Here is a 17,289-nt window from a genome sequence, read left to right on the forward strand (position 1 = left end):
TACTAACAGTTACTCTTACTTTATGTTGGCAAAATACTTCGTTTTTTGTTGAAAAGTTCTTTCAATTTTTTTTCAAATTCCAAAAACGAAAAATTTTCAAATCGATTTTTCTAGAAAACGGGGTGTCCTACCGACTTCAGGAAAGAGTACCTTTTAGTACTAGAATACCTGACAATTTAACAATCCGGTGTCAAAAATGTATAAAAGTTAAGGACAAAAAAGTTATGCGATAAAACACCCGTTGCTCTATCCAAAACGGACGCCTATGACCGGTACTAGAAATTTGGAATGGATGGAATCGATTCATCTATGAAAAGTAAATATGAATACTAATTTTTGTTTTTATAAATAGAAGCATTCTGGAGTTATTTAAGAAAAACTAATTTCATGACGCCATCTTCAAAGAGCTCTAGCTCCCTTAAGAAGCATTTTCGGACTAGGTGAATTGGGTTAAATTGTCTTAAAATTATCTGAGGAATCTCCTGTCTTCGTTTGTCGGTAGAGTTTCTGGACACCCTGTATAAATTTTTCTTAAGAGTTAAGTGCATTTATTATTCACAATATTTTAATTAGAAGGATGAAATTAAACACTAAAACATATTTTTTAATAAGAAACAACTTTTTTTTATAACAATTTTCGATATTGTGAAATATAAAGGTACTTTACTCTTGAGTGAAATTCATATTTTTTGACATACCTCGTATAAAATTAATAAACTTTGATATTTGGTTGCATCTTAGATTATATATGATGCAGAGTATTTTATAAAGAATAATTTTTTTTCGTAAAACTGATAATAAAAAAGTTATCAATAGGTTCCAAGTTACGCAGACATACTGTATAAGAGCTAAAAAATTTTTTTTGTTGAACATTTATTGTTGATGAAGCTTATTATTAAAAGTATTTAGGTAAGTTTTACAGGAAATAGTTTTGATCACTTTGTATAAACATTTTTTTCGCTGGTAATTTTCGGTTTTTGGATTACATTTTTGTTATCTTTCTTAATTTTCTCAAAAAGAAATAGTCTATTTTATTTCTAAAGTAAAACAATTTAGAGCATTTTAAAGATTACATCCTAAGCTAAAAAAAAGCACCTATAAAATTGTAATAGATCTGTTCAGAGTAATACCGTCTTAAAATGGTGGTAATTCTGTAAAACTACGTAGTTTTCAAAAATTACATTTTTTCAGCCGTCGTATCATTTGAATTAAATTTTTGAGATTTTATTTTTTTTTAATGAAACATCATTTAGTAAGATGTTTGAAAGGTAAGTTGTACAAAATTGAGAGTTTTATAAGAAAAATTGTATTTTTTACACATTTTTAAATCATTTTTAAACAAAATTCATGTAAGTCTCATTTTTCGCCCACACCGTACTTATGCCCATACATTTTATTTCTCTTTATTACAACCATAAGATATCTTAGTTATTCTTCTTTCATGTCCAATTTGTAAAATTTCATTTGATCCATTAGTTAAAGAATTACATGAAAATAACTCAACCGTGCACTTCTCCGAACGCTAGTTTACTGTGCACCAATGTTTGTGAGAAGGGTGACTTTAGCGTTATAAATAAAAAATTATAGAAGCTACAGATGTAATTTTAGAAAAATCTTTATATAAGGATTTTCTTGTAAAATTTTCTGAATTTTTTAATGGTCAAGTCTATTTTTTTCTAAAGTTTATATTTAGAGTTATTTAAAAAAACATCTAATTTCGCAGTTCATTTGTTTAATGAAAAATGAAGCACCCAATTCTCGAGTAGAACTTTTTGATATGTTGTTTATTAAACATTTCTTAATGCAATTACAAAAAGTTAGATTTTTTCCCAAGTGAAAATCTATATGCACTCCCCTATACGTGCTGGAAAATTTTAGTGTTCGAATTTGCATCCTGGACGCTTTCAACTCCCCGGTACGCATATTAGACCAGGGCGCATCTGTAAAAATATTAGTACATTTGGACGTTTAGAGGTGACTCATATTTTTTTGCAGAAATTGCTTAAAAATAACTTATATAATAATATTTGAGTTATCCTCCCACTCAGAAATGTCCGGAACATTGTTTAAATAATCAAAATGTCAAAAAATGAAGGAAGAATTCGATTTTTTTCTTGGTTTTTTAATTATAACTTTGAAAGTATTCATTTCTGAGAAAAGTTGTACTGACATAAAAGTTGCGCAATTAAATTTCCTACAATATATAATTCGTTACAAATTTTAAAAATTGTCCCCCTTATTGCAAAATAGCAATAATTGCGAAAAAACGATGAAAAACAAGTATTCTAATTTTACGTTTTTCAACCATTTCTGCTACACTTAGAACCTTCATATTTTACCAATAAAAACTTTATGATATAAAAAAATAATACTGTGAATTTCATTAGGATCGGTTGAATATGTTTTGCAAAATAAATTTTGCAATCCAGCTTTCGCAAAAAAATTAATTTTTTCAAAATCTTGCAGGACTGAATATAAAGCAGACAGCAAGTTTAATTTTTCTTACATATAGAAGAATACCGTACCTTTCATTTGCAATTTGCAAAATTAAAATCGGTTAACCACTACGGCGTCAGAAATTTTTTAAAATACACATTTTTTTTTTGGTGCTACGCGCAGGACAGCGGATAGTTTGCTCTGATTGGGCATTTCAATGACCTTTGATAATGATTGACAAATTTTAATTTTTAGTACATTTCGATATAAATAAATAAATTTGTTTATTGCAAAATAAAAACGCATGCTCTATCCTTTCAAATAACACTTTTTTTGGCAAAAACTTTCTTTGTTCATATATTTTAAGTTAGAGAATAAAAGTTTTTTATTTTTAAACATATGCAACTGTTTAAACAATATTTCACAAACAATAATCAAATTAGTTTGATTTTTGTGGAATTAAAATATTAAAATACAACAAAATATAGTGTAAGAAAATAATATACAGAGAGAGTCTGTAAAGTGGAATAAATTCAATATCTCAAATACTAATTGTTTTTTTGGAAAATGCTCAGACCCGTCGATTAGTATTTCAAATTGTCCTTTTTGACATTCAATAAAAATGTATACAGGGTGTCCCAATTTAGAGATATGACGTCATCGTCGATTTTCTTAAATGGCAACACTGTCATTTTGATAGCTAATTTGATAGGGTTTGTAAAGTTATACATAACTGCAAAATATCAAATTTTTATTCTCTACCATTTACAAGATAATAGAAAATAACAAAGTTATATCTGTAATTTGGAATATATTCAATAATTAAAATACTAACTGTTTTTTTGAAAAATGCTCAGACCCGTCGATTAGTATATCAAATTGTCATTTTTGACATATAATAATAATGTATACAGGGTGTCCCAATTTAGAGATATGACGTCATCGTTGATTTTCTTAAATGGCAACACTATCATTTTGATAGCTATTTTGATAGCGTGTGTAAAGTTATACACATCTGAAAAATTTCAAAATTTTATTCCCTACCATTTACAAGATAATAAAAAATAACAAAGTTATGAAGAACAAGAAGTAATCAAATAATAATTGAATTTATTTATTTCAATTAAGCAAATGCTCATAACGTTGCCCATTGACAATTTGACAATAATTGAGGGCAACATTATGAGTTTTTGCTTAATTTATTGAAATAATTAAATTCAATTATTAGTTGATTACTTCTTTTTCATAACTTTGTTATTTTTTATTATCATCTAAATGGTAGAGAATACAAATTTGAAATTTTGCAGTTGTGTATAACTTTACACACCCTATCAAAATAGCTATCAAAATGACAGTGTTGCCATTTAAGAAAATCAACGATGACGTCATATCTCTAAATTGGGACACCCTGTATACATTATTATTATATGTCAAAAAGGACAATTTGATATACTAATCGACGGGTCTGAGCATTTTTCAAAAAAACAGTTAGTATTTTAATTATTGAATATATTCCAAATTACAGATATAACTTTGTTATTTTCTATTATCTTGTAAATGGTAGAGAATAAAAATTTGATATTTTGCAGTTATGTATAACTTTACAAACCCTATCAAATTAGCTATCAAAATGACAGTGTTGTCATTTAAGAAAATCGACGATGACGTCATATCTCTAAATTGGGACACCCTGTATACATTATTATTGAATGTCAAAAAGGACAATTTGAAATACTAATCGACGGGTCTGAACATTTTCCAAAAAAACAATTAGTATTTGAGATATTGAATTTATTCCACTTTACAGACTCTCTCTGTATTAGATAAAGATTGGAAGAAATTTTGGTGCAAATCAACTTGTGTGAATCGAACACCGCTGTCCTGCGCGTAGCACCAACAATTAATGTGTATTTAAAAAAATTCCTGACTTCGTGGTAGTTAATGTATTTTAATTTTAAAAATTGAAAATGAATGGTACGGTTTTCTTCTATACGTACAAAAAATATCAACTTGGTATCTGCTTTATTTTTAGTTCTGCAACATTTTGAAAAAATGAATTTTTTTGCGAAAGCTGGATTGCAAAATTTATTTTGCAAAATCTATTGCACCGATATTAATGAAATTTACAGTATTGTTTTAATATATTATATAGTTATTTTGGGTAAAATATGAAGGTCCTAAGTGTAGCATAAATGGTTGAAATACGTAAAATGCAAATACTTGTTTTTTTATGTTTTTTTCGCAATTATTGCTATTTTGCAACAAGGGTGACAATTTTTAAAATTTGTTACAAATCCTATATTGTAGGAAATCTAATTACGCAACTTTTATATCGGTACAACTTTTCTTAAGAGTGAATACTTTAAAAGTTATAATCAAAAAACGAAGAAAATAATCGAATTTTTTTTTCATTTTTTGACATTTTGATTATTTAAACAATGTTCCGGATATTTTTGAGTGGGAGGATAACCCAATTATTATTATAGGAGTTAATTCCAAGAAATTTCTGCAAAAAAATATTAGTCACCTCTCAACGTCCATCTCAAAACAGATGCGCCCTGGACTATATTTACAAATGCTCTCCTATACTACGGCACCAGAGTGCCGAAATCGGTTAGCCTTTGAAATACACTATTACGCTACAAACCCTCATTGAGTTCGGCACCTATTAAATTATAACACATCTATTAAATTTTGGTGTATAAGTTTTTATTGCAATTAATATTATTGTAAGTATTGTATATTTATATTTCAATTTATTGCTTGAAAAATAGGAATAGAAATGTCTTTTCCTTTCTGAAAAATGTCTTTGCCAATTAGCCAGACTTGTTTGTGATTGATTGCAGATTCATAGTCATAAATTTCTTATTTCATAACATAACTGCTACAATATTATTTTTATAAATACATAGGTACATTTTGTTGCTTTACTTTAATTTTTTTTTATAGAAATGTCTAAACTGCAATAAACCTAGCATATTTAAGAATGTGTTTTTTGACCCTAACCCGAGAAACAAATAAAACAAAAATTATAAAAAAAGCCATTGAAATAAATAAAGAAATAAATTTTATTTATTTTTATTTATTTATAGGTACAGATATAATTACTCGTACACAGTGCGTCCATAAAGTATCGCAAAAATTCATTAATAACTAAATAAACAACATTATTAGAAATTACCGAAACAGGTCAACTTTTGATTTTAATTTATGATATTTGGCATATATATCATACTAGTGACGTCATCCGTCTGGACGTAATGACGTAATCGATGATTTTTAAAAGGAGAATAGAGGTCGTGTGCTAGCTCATTTGAAAGGCAATTCAATTCTCTATTCAATAGTATAAACATTAACATAATTTTTTAAACAGAGTGTTCTATTTTTTTTATATTAAATTAATTGACACAAAAAGACGAATGTGCGTAATTTATTTAATTAAAAATACATTTTACTGCTGTCATAAAAAAGAAATAATTTTTTTTATTTGGCAAATAAACATTGCCTTTCGCTTAAATTAAATATTCAAATTGTCAAGAGGCAGGTGGGTGGCAGCTTAAACATTGAAATTAAGCAAAAAGTAATGTTTATATTTGAAATAAACATTTTATTTCTGTTTTCTGACAGCAGTAAAATGTATTTTGAAGTAAATAAACTACGCAAAGTCTTCTTTTTGTGTCAATCAATTTAATTAAAAAATTGTTTTTTAATACCCTGTATAAATAATTATGTCAATGTTTATATATTACTGAATAGAGTATTGAATTGCCTTTCAAATGAGCTATCACACGATCCCTATTCTTATTGAAAAAATCATCGATTACGTCATCACGTCCAGACGGATGACGTCACTAGTATGATATATATAAAAAAAATCATAAATTAAAATCAAAAATCGACCTGTTTTGGTAATTTCTAAGGATGTTGTTTATTTAGTTAATAATGAATTTATGCGTTACTTGATGGACGCACTGTATACGAGTAATTATATCTGTACTTATAAATAAATAAAAATAAAAAATATTTATTTGTTTTTTATCCATTGGCGTTTTTTTTTTAATTTTTGTTTTATTTGTTTCTCGGGTTACGGTCAAAAAACACATTCTTAAGTATTCTAGGTTTATTGCAATTTCGACGTTTCTATTTGAATACAATAAATTGAAATACACAATACTTACAATAATATTAATTGCAATAAAAACTTAAAAACAATAAAACCATAATTTAATAGATGCCTAATCTATTAGGTCTTATAATTTAATAGGTGTCTAAATCAATGAGGGTTTGTAGCGTAATAGTCCATTTCAAAGGCTAACCGATTTCGGCACTCTGGTGCCGTAGTATAGGAGCATTTGTAAATATGCCCCCGGTACAGCCATTATAACATCAGTCGCAATTTATTTTTGTTTATTTTTTGACTAGTGTTATTTCTAGTTCGCTTCCCTGCTTTAGGTTTGTTGACTACTTCTGAAAAGAAAATTACCGTGTTGTTTAGTAGCACAAGTGTACAGTGCCGACAACAAAACTCTTACAAAGTAAATAAAACGTGTAAGTCAAGATTATTGTTTTAAAAAATTAATAAATGAAAATAGTTTTTATCCTTGTGGGATCTGTATTTACCGGAGGGACCGCAGGCGTTCGGATATAAATAGCGTTTCTTTGTAAAGATAATGAAGTCGACTTTGCAGAGTAAGAAGACATTTACTCAGCACATACACTACACATTACACTGTACGTGCCAAATGTACCATGCCAATGGCCATTAGTTGTCGAGGCATTAAGCTAAATAATTTTTTTCAAATTAATACCTTGTCCTATCAATTTACTATTTTAGTTGTGAATGAGCCAATTCTGTTGCTTATTCTCAACTAAAATAGTAAATTGATATGAGAAAGTATTAGTTTATAAAATTAAAATAATAATTCTTCTGATTTACGCGTTTTTTTCACTTAGTAAAGATTTTCATTATTTTGTGCAAACCCTTCTGAGAAAAGATTATTGTGTTACTTAGCGGCGCAGATATAGAGAGCCCACGAAACAAATCTTTACAAAGTAAATAAAACGCATAAACCAGAACAATTATTATTTTATTTTTACAAATTAATACTTTGTCATATCAATTTACTATTTTAGTTGGAAATAGGCCACAAAATTGACATATTCTGCACACTATAATATAGATAGGCATATGTAGGTAGAGCGTATTCTCGGGGTAGACCGCATACTATAGTAGCACCACCAAAACTTTTTTGTTTTGGGGGTGCTAGAGTTTTAAAATAAGTGAGAATATTTGAGGTACATATGGGTAGAAGAAACAGAGAGATTAAAATAAATATCAGAAACTATGTTAGAGCATCAGTTTCTCCTTGTCTTGTCTGTTCCAATAATGGTACAGAAGAACTGTAGATTTGACGATGTTTTATACTGCTGAATTACTTACCTCCACCTAATAAATAATCCCAATCCCAATCAGATTCAGCCTTAATACTCGTCGTCATCACATTCATAGTTAACTGATACATAAGTAACTGTAAATTTGCTAAGAAACCCGCACGCCACTTTAGTTTTAACTGTCAACACTTAACTAAAATCACAAAATAACATTTTAGAATTATTTTTAACCACAACACTAATTTTTACCAGTATTTTGCAAATAGAAGAATGTAAATGTTAGCATTCCTCGCTAGAACTGATAAATATTTTTCACATCAATTCATATCTACATGATACTTTTACTCGTATTTTAACTTCACTTCACTTTATTTACTTTACACGAAAATTTTGTCTAAAAAATAGTTCGCTCTTAATAAACGTCCTTTATGTTCAACGAAAACTTAAAACCAGCGTGGTTTCAATGTACGAAAGCCGAGGCGTCTTGACTTGTTCAGAGGTTATATGTCGGGGTCGAGTTTAGGACCTCTAACCTTCCCTCGTATAGTTAACTCGTATATACCGTGTTCTTTAACTCGAATTCTACTTTTTTGTAGTTACATTACTTTGGTAATTCTTTCAAAAACGTTTTAACGTAACAGTGAAGTAGAAGGAAAGGGAAAGTTGTTAATTTCAACGAAGAAACATGCAAGAATGTATAGCTATTTATAAAGCGTATACCTACCCATAATAATATATTTTTAAACATTCAAATCTTTAGTAATAACAAAAACATCCAGCTTTACATTTCTAGATATTAAAAATATACGAATGATGGAAAGTTATATTTATGAGGCTTTAAAACACATATTATTATGTACGCAGTTTTGTAACGATTTTAGATTAATGTTAGAAGAACTTGTAACTACTTCAATCTTCTTCTTCTTAAAGTTCGTCTCCTATCGGAGGTTGGAAATCATCACAGCTATTCTTATTTTACTGGCGACCGCCCTAAATAGGTCGATGGAACTGCAGCCGAACCATTCCCTCAGATTTCTTAACCAAGATATTCTGCGCCTACCGATACTTCTCTTACCCCAGATTTTACCCTGGATGATCAGTCTCAGCAGCGCGTATTTGTCACCTCTCATAACATGGCCAAAGTATTCAAGCTTTCTTCTTTTAACAGTAAGTACAACTTCACATCCTTTTCCGATCCGACGTAAAATTTCAGCATTCGTCACGTGGTCCACCCAAGATACACGGATCATTCTACGGTAACACCACATCTCAAAAGCTTCAATGTTTTTAATGCTGCCCATCTTCATGGTCAATGACTCAACTCCATATAATAAAGTGGAGAAAATATAACACCGCAGCATACGCACTCTCAGATCAAGATTTATGTCACAACTACAGAGAAATATTTTCATCTTGTTAAATGCTGATCTAGCTATTTCTATTCTTGCTCTTATTTCTTTTGTTTGATCGCCTGTATGATCCAGGCAAGCTCCAAGGTATTTATAGGAGGATACCCTTTCTATAACGGTGTTATTGACAACCAAATCATTTCTGGCATGTGGATCTTTTGTTAATACCATCCATTTAGTTTTTCTGAGGGTTAATGTAAGTCCGTAGCTGTTGCAGTAGTGGTTAGTGCGTTCCATCAGTCGTTGCATTACACCACAACTAACCTCCGACAAAGCTTCTTTAAATATGACTTCGCTATAAAAATTAAACAAAAGAGGAGACAGAATACACCCCTGTCTTACTCCTCTACATATTTTGATCTCCTCAGTCATTTCATCATCGACCTTGACTTGTGCTGTTTGATTCCAATAAAAATTAGTTATTATTCTAATATCTTTTTCATCAATGTTCTTTTCGATTAGAAGTTGTCTCAGTCGGTCGTGTCGGACTCTATTGAAGGCCTACTTCAATCAGTTTATCTAAAATACGTTTTCAGACATAAACGTTTGCAACACTAAAAGTGTTGCAAAAGAAACTTGGTCCATAATAAACTATCTTCGAGATAAAACTCACAAAGCTCAAAGATTTTCCTTTCCAGACCCTGAAAATCTAAATGAATACGTTGTTAATGCGAGTAACAATATAACATCTAATATTTTGCCACAAGAAGATCCCATTTCTTCATTCTTGATAAGACCTTCATTCTTCATTCTTTATAAGATAATTCATTCTTTATAAGACCAGTTGATAAATCTGAACTGATCCAAAAAGAGCAAATCTTCCTGTAGTACTTAGGGACTATTCATAAAATTTTTTCTCAAATCTCCCAGAAATTGTGTTGGAAGTACTTATGGTACTTATTTCACTAATGAATGATTCTTTTGAAAAAGATAAATTTCCAGAGTGCCTAAAGACAGCCATCATTATTATTCCTCTTCATAAGGATGGTGAAAAATCTAATGCCTGCAATTCTAGACCTATTGCATTACTACCGGTACTTTCCAAAATTATTGAGCGACTCATAAAAGCCCGACGTACGTCCTTTCTCGGTGAAAACAATATTTTATCACAAAATCAGTTCTGCTTTTTAAATTATAAATGTACCACTGATGCCATGTTTTTTTTAATACATAAAGTTTACCAAGCACTTAATAATAATTTTCACACACAAATCACGACATTTTGATAAAAAAAACTAAATTTCTACGGAATTCGAGGTATTTCTTTAAATTGGTTCCAATCTTACTTGGATAAATTAAGTATTTTCTATGGGAAATAAGCCACAATTTTACTAAAAAAATGAATTTATTAACGTTTCGAAGCCCAAATCGAGTTTCGTTGTCAAAATACAAAATACTACTAAAATAAACAAAAATGTTGTTGCTAAGTAAAAAAATTCTTCTAATAATTTATTTACTCTGACTCATTTATATTGACAATTCAGACGTATATTATACATTTTAAAGTAGAAGACTTTAAAATGATATCGCCAATATTTATGAGTTGCGTTCCTGGGACGACTTTACTAAAAGATAGTTTATTCGATTACATGAAATCAATCCCAACTCAAGAATATCCGTCGCAAAAAATGTTGTATGGACCTGCGTACATAATAATATGTTGTATATATTGTGAACATTCACAAGAAATATTACGAGGAAAATAATAATACCATATATAAAAGGACTATCCGAGAAACTTAAAACAATAGGAAATAAATTCAACATTTCAACAACATTCAAAACAACAATCACATTGAGATCTATTCTATCTAAAACTAAACCTAACAATGAACAAGAAAGAACAAATAATTGCATTTATAAAATACCTTGTGAATGCGAACAATTTTATTTAGGTGAAACATCAAGACCATTAAACGTTAGAATAAGTGAACATCAGTCTTATATTAAAAATAGAGAATTTTATAGATCTCAAATATGTCAACACGCATGGGATAATGAACATAGAGTTCAGTGGAGAGATTCAAGTATAGTCCTGAAAGAATCAGATAGTAAAAAGAGAAAAATCAAAGAAGCGGCTCTAATTATGCTAAATGAAACCAATTGTGTCGCAAATTCCTCGGTAGAATGCAGTAGGATGTGGTTACCCATACTGAAAGAGGAAGTCAATAGAAAGAAAATACCACGATTAGTAAATCAATAACATATCGAGTTAGTACAAATTTTATATTTTAGTATTACTTATTGTATATCTATGTATTATTAATATTATTTATAATTTAAACATATTAAAGTCAGAATTTGGTATTAGTTTTTTGAAGGTAAATTAAATGTAAGACCAAATACTTACGATGTCGGGATAATATCACGAGGTTTTTTCCTGGTTTTCCCTCGTGATTTACTATGGAATCTCTAACGCGAGAATTTTACTGTCATCGTTGCATTTGGTTGTCTTTTTAAATACAGATCACATGCTATGATTTTTTTGCGACGGATATTCTTGAGTTGGGATTGATTTCATGTAATCGAATGAACTGTCTTTTAGTAAAGTCGTCCCAGGAACGCAACTCATAAATATTGGCGATATCATTTTAAAGTCTTCTACTTTAAAATGTATAATATACGTCTGAATTGCCAATATAAATGAGTCTGATTAAATAAATTATTAGAAGAATTTTTTTACTTAGCAACAACATTTTTGTTTATTTTAATAGTATTTTGTATTTTGACAACGAAATCCGATTTGGGTTTCGAAACGTTAATAAATTAATTTTTTTGTAAAATTGTGGCTTATTTGCCATAGAAAATAATTAATTATAAAAATGCCACAAGGAAATAGCTTCAGAACAACTTACTTGGATAATAGGAAACAACAGGTTAGAGCAAAGGATACAGATTCTAGTCTGTATGTGGGGTACCACAAGGTTCAGTATTGGGTCCTCTATTTTTCCTGATCTTTATTGATGACATCACTAGTTTAAAAATGGATGAAATTTTTTTTCTTTTTGCTGATGATACCAGTATCACTTGGAGCAACTTAAATATTGCAACTTTTCGTGCTACTATAACTTCTGATCTACTTATAATAAAAACCTGGTCCGACTCTAATTTACTCTCTTTTAACGTAGATAGGACAGTAGCATTATCCTATAAAGCAGCTATTCATAACCTAATTATTTATAAAGGGTGTCTCAGAAGTTTTTTTAATTAAATGAATTGACACAAAAAGATGAATTTATGCAATTTATTTAATTCTACATACATTTTACTGCTGTCAGAAACACAAAAAAATTTTATTTGATTATTTTTTTCACCTGTCAAATTCTGACGTTTTTGCTTTTTCAGCTAATCACCACGCGTCGTTCTAGCCAATCATTGAGTGTAATACTGATAAAACAGCCTCTTCCTTGATAAAACAGTCTCTTCCCTGATAAAACTTAAGGTACCCTAAATTTCACATAATACGTTACGAACGACATTGGAAAATCTCATATTAGTTATAAAAATTGTGTTTTTAATAATTGTTCATTTTCGATTTAAACAGTTTTTTATGTATTAACAATATAATAAATAAATTGGTTCATTTTTAAATCATAAAATAATTTATCTATAACCTACTTAAGACATTGATCCTAGTTGTCTTAAAAATATTTCACAGATGCCCGTATTTACTAATAATACATATTGGTTCACAAAATAATCTTTTCAAATACCACTCGTCCTCTAAATTTTGCTTGATAAATTTTTTCGTCTTCATACTTAAACTTCTTTATTTAGGGTAAAATCACTCAAACAAACCGAAATGGATAAAATCACTCGTCCTTCGGACTGGTGATTTTATCATTCGGTTTGTTTTCGTAATTTTACCAAATAAAGAAGTTTTCGTAAAAACAAAAAAATTTATCGATAAAATTTAGAGGACTCGTGGTATTACCTTTGAAAAATAAACATTGATTTTCCCCTAATAGCCTGATCAGGGAACGCAAAATTTTACGAAAACCTCCAAAAAAATAAAGGAATGATGAAAATTTGGGAATAGGTAGTTGAAATTGTCTATTATTATATAAGAAAAAGTTTACAATTCTACATCCCCTCCATTTTACAAAAATTGGAAAATACGGGGTGAAAAATTTTTTCTCGGGGGTGAAAAAAATATACGTTCAAAATAAGTCTGGAATTGGATAAAATGACTAATTCTAAGTAACTTTTGTTCTATAGTTTTTTTACTAAAGCAATACTTTTCGAGTTATTTGCGAGTGAATGTGTTCATTTTTAACCAAAAAAAAATGTTTTTGGACGGTTTTTCGGAAATAACTCAAAAAGTAAATATTTTAGCGAAAAAAATATTCTTAGTAAAAATATAGCTTATAAAAAATTGAAAAAAATGGTGTATGCGTGACATTTGCAGACCCAGTAGAAGCAGAGTTGCAGCTAATGAAATGTAGGTTCTTCTTCGTCAAATTCCAAATCGAATATTTCAATGCGAAATAACCAAAAAACGGAGCACTTTTCGGGGAAAATTAATTACAACTTTGTTTAAAAAAAGGTTTATTTTTGTTTTTTTTTAAAAACTTTTAACATTAAAATTAAGTGAGTTACTCTCAAAATATTGTTGGTCCCTTTTATTTTTTGGTAAAAAAATGGCGAAAATCACCCCTTAATTAGCTTCTCAAATAAAATTAATCGTTACCGCTTTACAAGTTACTTTACTTATGTATTGTTTATATTATCTATAAGTTTCATTGGTTCAAAGTGCTCAGTGTTGAAAAAAATTGGGTTTAAAATAAAACTTTTGTTTTTATTTTGAAAAAAACGTAATTGTTTATGGAATTAACTTAAAAACAATTAGGAATACCAAATATCTCAAAGAGTAATAAAATGTACGTTTTGCTTTTCTGAATATTTTTGATTTTTTGTTTTCTTGTTAGACAAAAATTGGTTATGCTATTCGTGATTAGTTACTCGTTTAAGCCATTTTAACTACAGCTTTTTCAAAACGAAGCACTTTGAACCGATGAAACTTACAGATTATATAAATAATACATACATAAAGTAACTTGTCAAGTGGTAATGTTAAAATTTATATGTGATGCTAATAAGGAGGTGATTTTCGCGATTTTTTTACCATAAAATAAAAGGGACCAACAGTATTTTGAGCGTAATTCACTTACTTTTAATATTACAAGTTTTTAAAAAAAAAACAAAAGTAAACCTTTTTTTAAACAATTTAAAATGAATTTTCCCCTAAAAGTGCTCCGTTTTTGGGTTATTTCATATTGAAATATTCGATTTCGAATTTGACGAAGAAGAACCTATTTTTCATTAGCTGCAACTCTGCTTCTACTGGGTCTACAGACCTCATGTATACACCATTTTTTTCAATTTTTGATGGGCTATATTTTTGTTAAGAATATTTTTTTCGCTGAAAGACTTACTTTTTGAGTAATCTCCGAAAAACCGTCCAAAAACATGTTTTATTTTGTTAATCATGAACATATTCACTCGCAAATAACTCGAAAAGTATTGACTTAGTGAAAAAACTCTATAGAAGAAAAGTTGTTTAGAATTTGTCATTTTATCCAATTCCGGTCTTATTTTGAATGTATTTTTTTATCTTCGAGAGGGGGTATTCCCCTCAATTTTTTTTAAAATGGAGGGGATGTAGAATTGTAAACTTTTTCTTATATAATAATAGACGATTTCAACTACCTATTCCCAAATTTTCATCCTTCCTTTATTTTTTTTGGGGTCAGATTGTTCTTTGATCGGGCGGGCTTTAAACGAAATGTTCAAACTGTCAAAAGGTAGGGGTGGCAGCTTTAACATTGAATTTAAGCGAAAAACAATATTTATTTGTCAGATAAACATTTTTTCCTGCTTTATGATATCAGTAAAACGTATTTTGAGTTAAATAAATTACATACATTCTTCTTTTTGTCTCAATTAAGTTAATTAAAAAAATTTTAACACCCTGTAGACATAAATAATAATGTTAATGTTTATAATATTGAATAGAGAATTGAATATCCTTTTTTAAATCAGTTTGGCTTTTTAAATAATAAATGTACCACAGATGCCATGTTTTCTGTACTACATGAGGTTTATCAAGCATTTAACAATAATCTGCACACTGCCACTGTTTTTTGTGATTATGTCAAAGCTTCTCATTGTGTAAATTACGACATTTTGATAAAAAAACTAGATTTTTATCTATGGAATTCGAGGTATTTCTTCCAACTGGTTTTAATCTTACTTGGATAATAGGAAACAACTGGTTAGAGCAAATGATACAGACTCTAGTCTCAAAAATGTTGTATGTGGGGTACCACAAGGTTCAGTATTGGGTCCTCTACTTTTCCTTATGGTCCTCTACTTTTCCTTATTAATGACATGACTAGCTTAAAAATCGAGGGAACAGTTTTTCTTGTTGCTGATGATACCAGTATCACTTGGAGCAACTCAAATATCGCAACTCTTCATGCTACTATAACTTGTGACCTACTCACAATAAAATCCTGGTCCGATTCAAATTTACTCTCTTTTAACGTAGATAAAACAGTAGCATTATCCTATAAAGGAGCTCTTCAACCCTTACCTCTTCATAACAGCCAGATCAGTATCGTTGATTCTGTAAAGTTTCTTGGTATTTTTTTAGATAGCAACCTTAAATGGTCCCTTCATATTGATGTGTTAAGCAAGAAACTATCCTTAGCTTGCTTTGAAACAAGATCTGTTTCGAAGGAAATGAATTTAGCCTCTTAAAAAATAAAATATTTTTCTTTATTCGAGTCCCATCTTCGTCCCTTTTTGGGGTTCTGGTACGGCTGCCCAATCCGATGTTATTTTTAAATAACAAAAAAAGCAATAAAATATCTGTTTCGTCTCAGAAGAACAACACATTGCAGAAGCTAGTTCAATGATCACAGGATTCTAACACTACCTTCTTTATATATTTTAGAAACTGTTTGCTTAATTCGTAAACATCTACATGTCTTTCCAGCAAGACCTAGACATGACTATTTCACCAGAAATTCTACCTTCGACATCTATTTACCGATCCCGTCCAGTGAGTTAGTAAAGAAATCTATATTATATTCTGCAAAAAAACTTTACAACCATCTCCCTCTGCAACATCTTTCCCCAAGTTCCGTAAAATGACTAAAGCCTATTTATCAGAAAGACCATATTATTTAATATAAGAGTTTCTTAACCAATAACTAAGAAAGTACAGTATTCTTATTTATAAAGTAGAATCGTAATCTATATTTGAGTGTCATATTCAGCTTAAATTTCTTAAGGTAGATTATGCAAATTGCAATTTTTTTAAATTTTGCCATAGATTGTTACTGTTTTTTGTTTCACTTCATTATATTATATTTTATTTATATTGACGATTTAAATCATTTTAGTAAATTGTATTTGTTATTTGTTATTGTTCTTATTTATGATTATTTTAAGCTTTGTCTATAAAATTGTAAAAATGTTCATGACAATAAAGGATATTTCTATTCTATTCTATTATATTTCAAATGAGCTATCACATGACCCCTATTCTTGTTTAAAAAAATCATCGATTACGTCATCACGCCCAGATGGATGACGTCACTAGTACGGTATATAGACCAGAAGATTTTTCCTTAGAGTCGTCGGTTTACGAAATAATGAATTTATGCGTTACTTTATGGACGCACTGTATAGGGTGTTCCATAGGAAAAAATAATTTTGATAAACCACTTTTTTGGAACACCCTGTATATTTCACATTATTGTTCTAATTCACACAAATATAATAGTATTCTAGTATTCCAAGCTATGTGATATGATAATGTATGTCTATTTTTTTTGGTACACTCTGTAAAATCCAGAAATAAAAAGAACAGAGAAGGTAGTTTAAAAATCATTCCCATCCAGCAAACACCACACACCACAGTCTATAAAATAAATGTATTTTGTTCCTTGAACTTAACCACCTCTGACCTGCTCTTCCATCTTTGACCAACAGGTCAGAAAGTTACAGGGGCGTAGATTAAAATAACCAACTGCACAATTACGAC

The 17,289-nt window shown here is 29.4% G+C and overlaps 1 protein-coding gene across 3 annotated transcripts in view; it reads right to left on the minus strand.

The window, feature by feature from the left end:
* LOC126885168 (uncharacterized) overlaps positions 1–17,289 on the minus strand; it is a 910,187-nt gene that overhangs the window by 559,140 nt on the left and 333,758 nt on the right. Inside the window, exon 1 of one of the 3 annotated variants that reach the window (XM_050651592.1) lies at positions 7,877–8,287. The exons of the other annotated variants lie outside the window; for them this stretch is intronic. Coding sequence (XP_050507549.1) covers positions 7,877–7,958 — 82 coding nt within the window. The 5' untranslated portion in view covers positions 7,959–8,287. Of the gene's footprint in view, positions 1–7,876; positions 8,288–17,289 lie in introns of those variants that run through there. 3 annotated transcript variants of the gene reach the window in all.

Source organism: Diabrotica virgifera, chromosome 5, assembly GCF_917563875.1.
Source record: "Diabrotica virgifera virgifera chromosome 5, PGI_DIABVI_V3a".
NCBI classification, from domain to species: Eukaryota; Metazoa; Arthropoda; class Insecta; order Coleoptera; family Chrysomelidae; genus Diabrotica; species Diabrotica virgifera.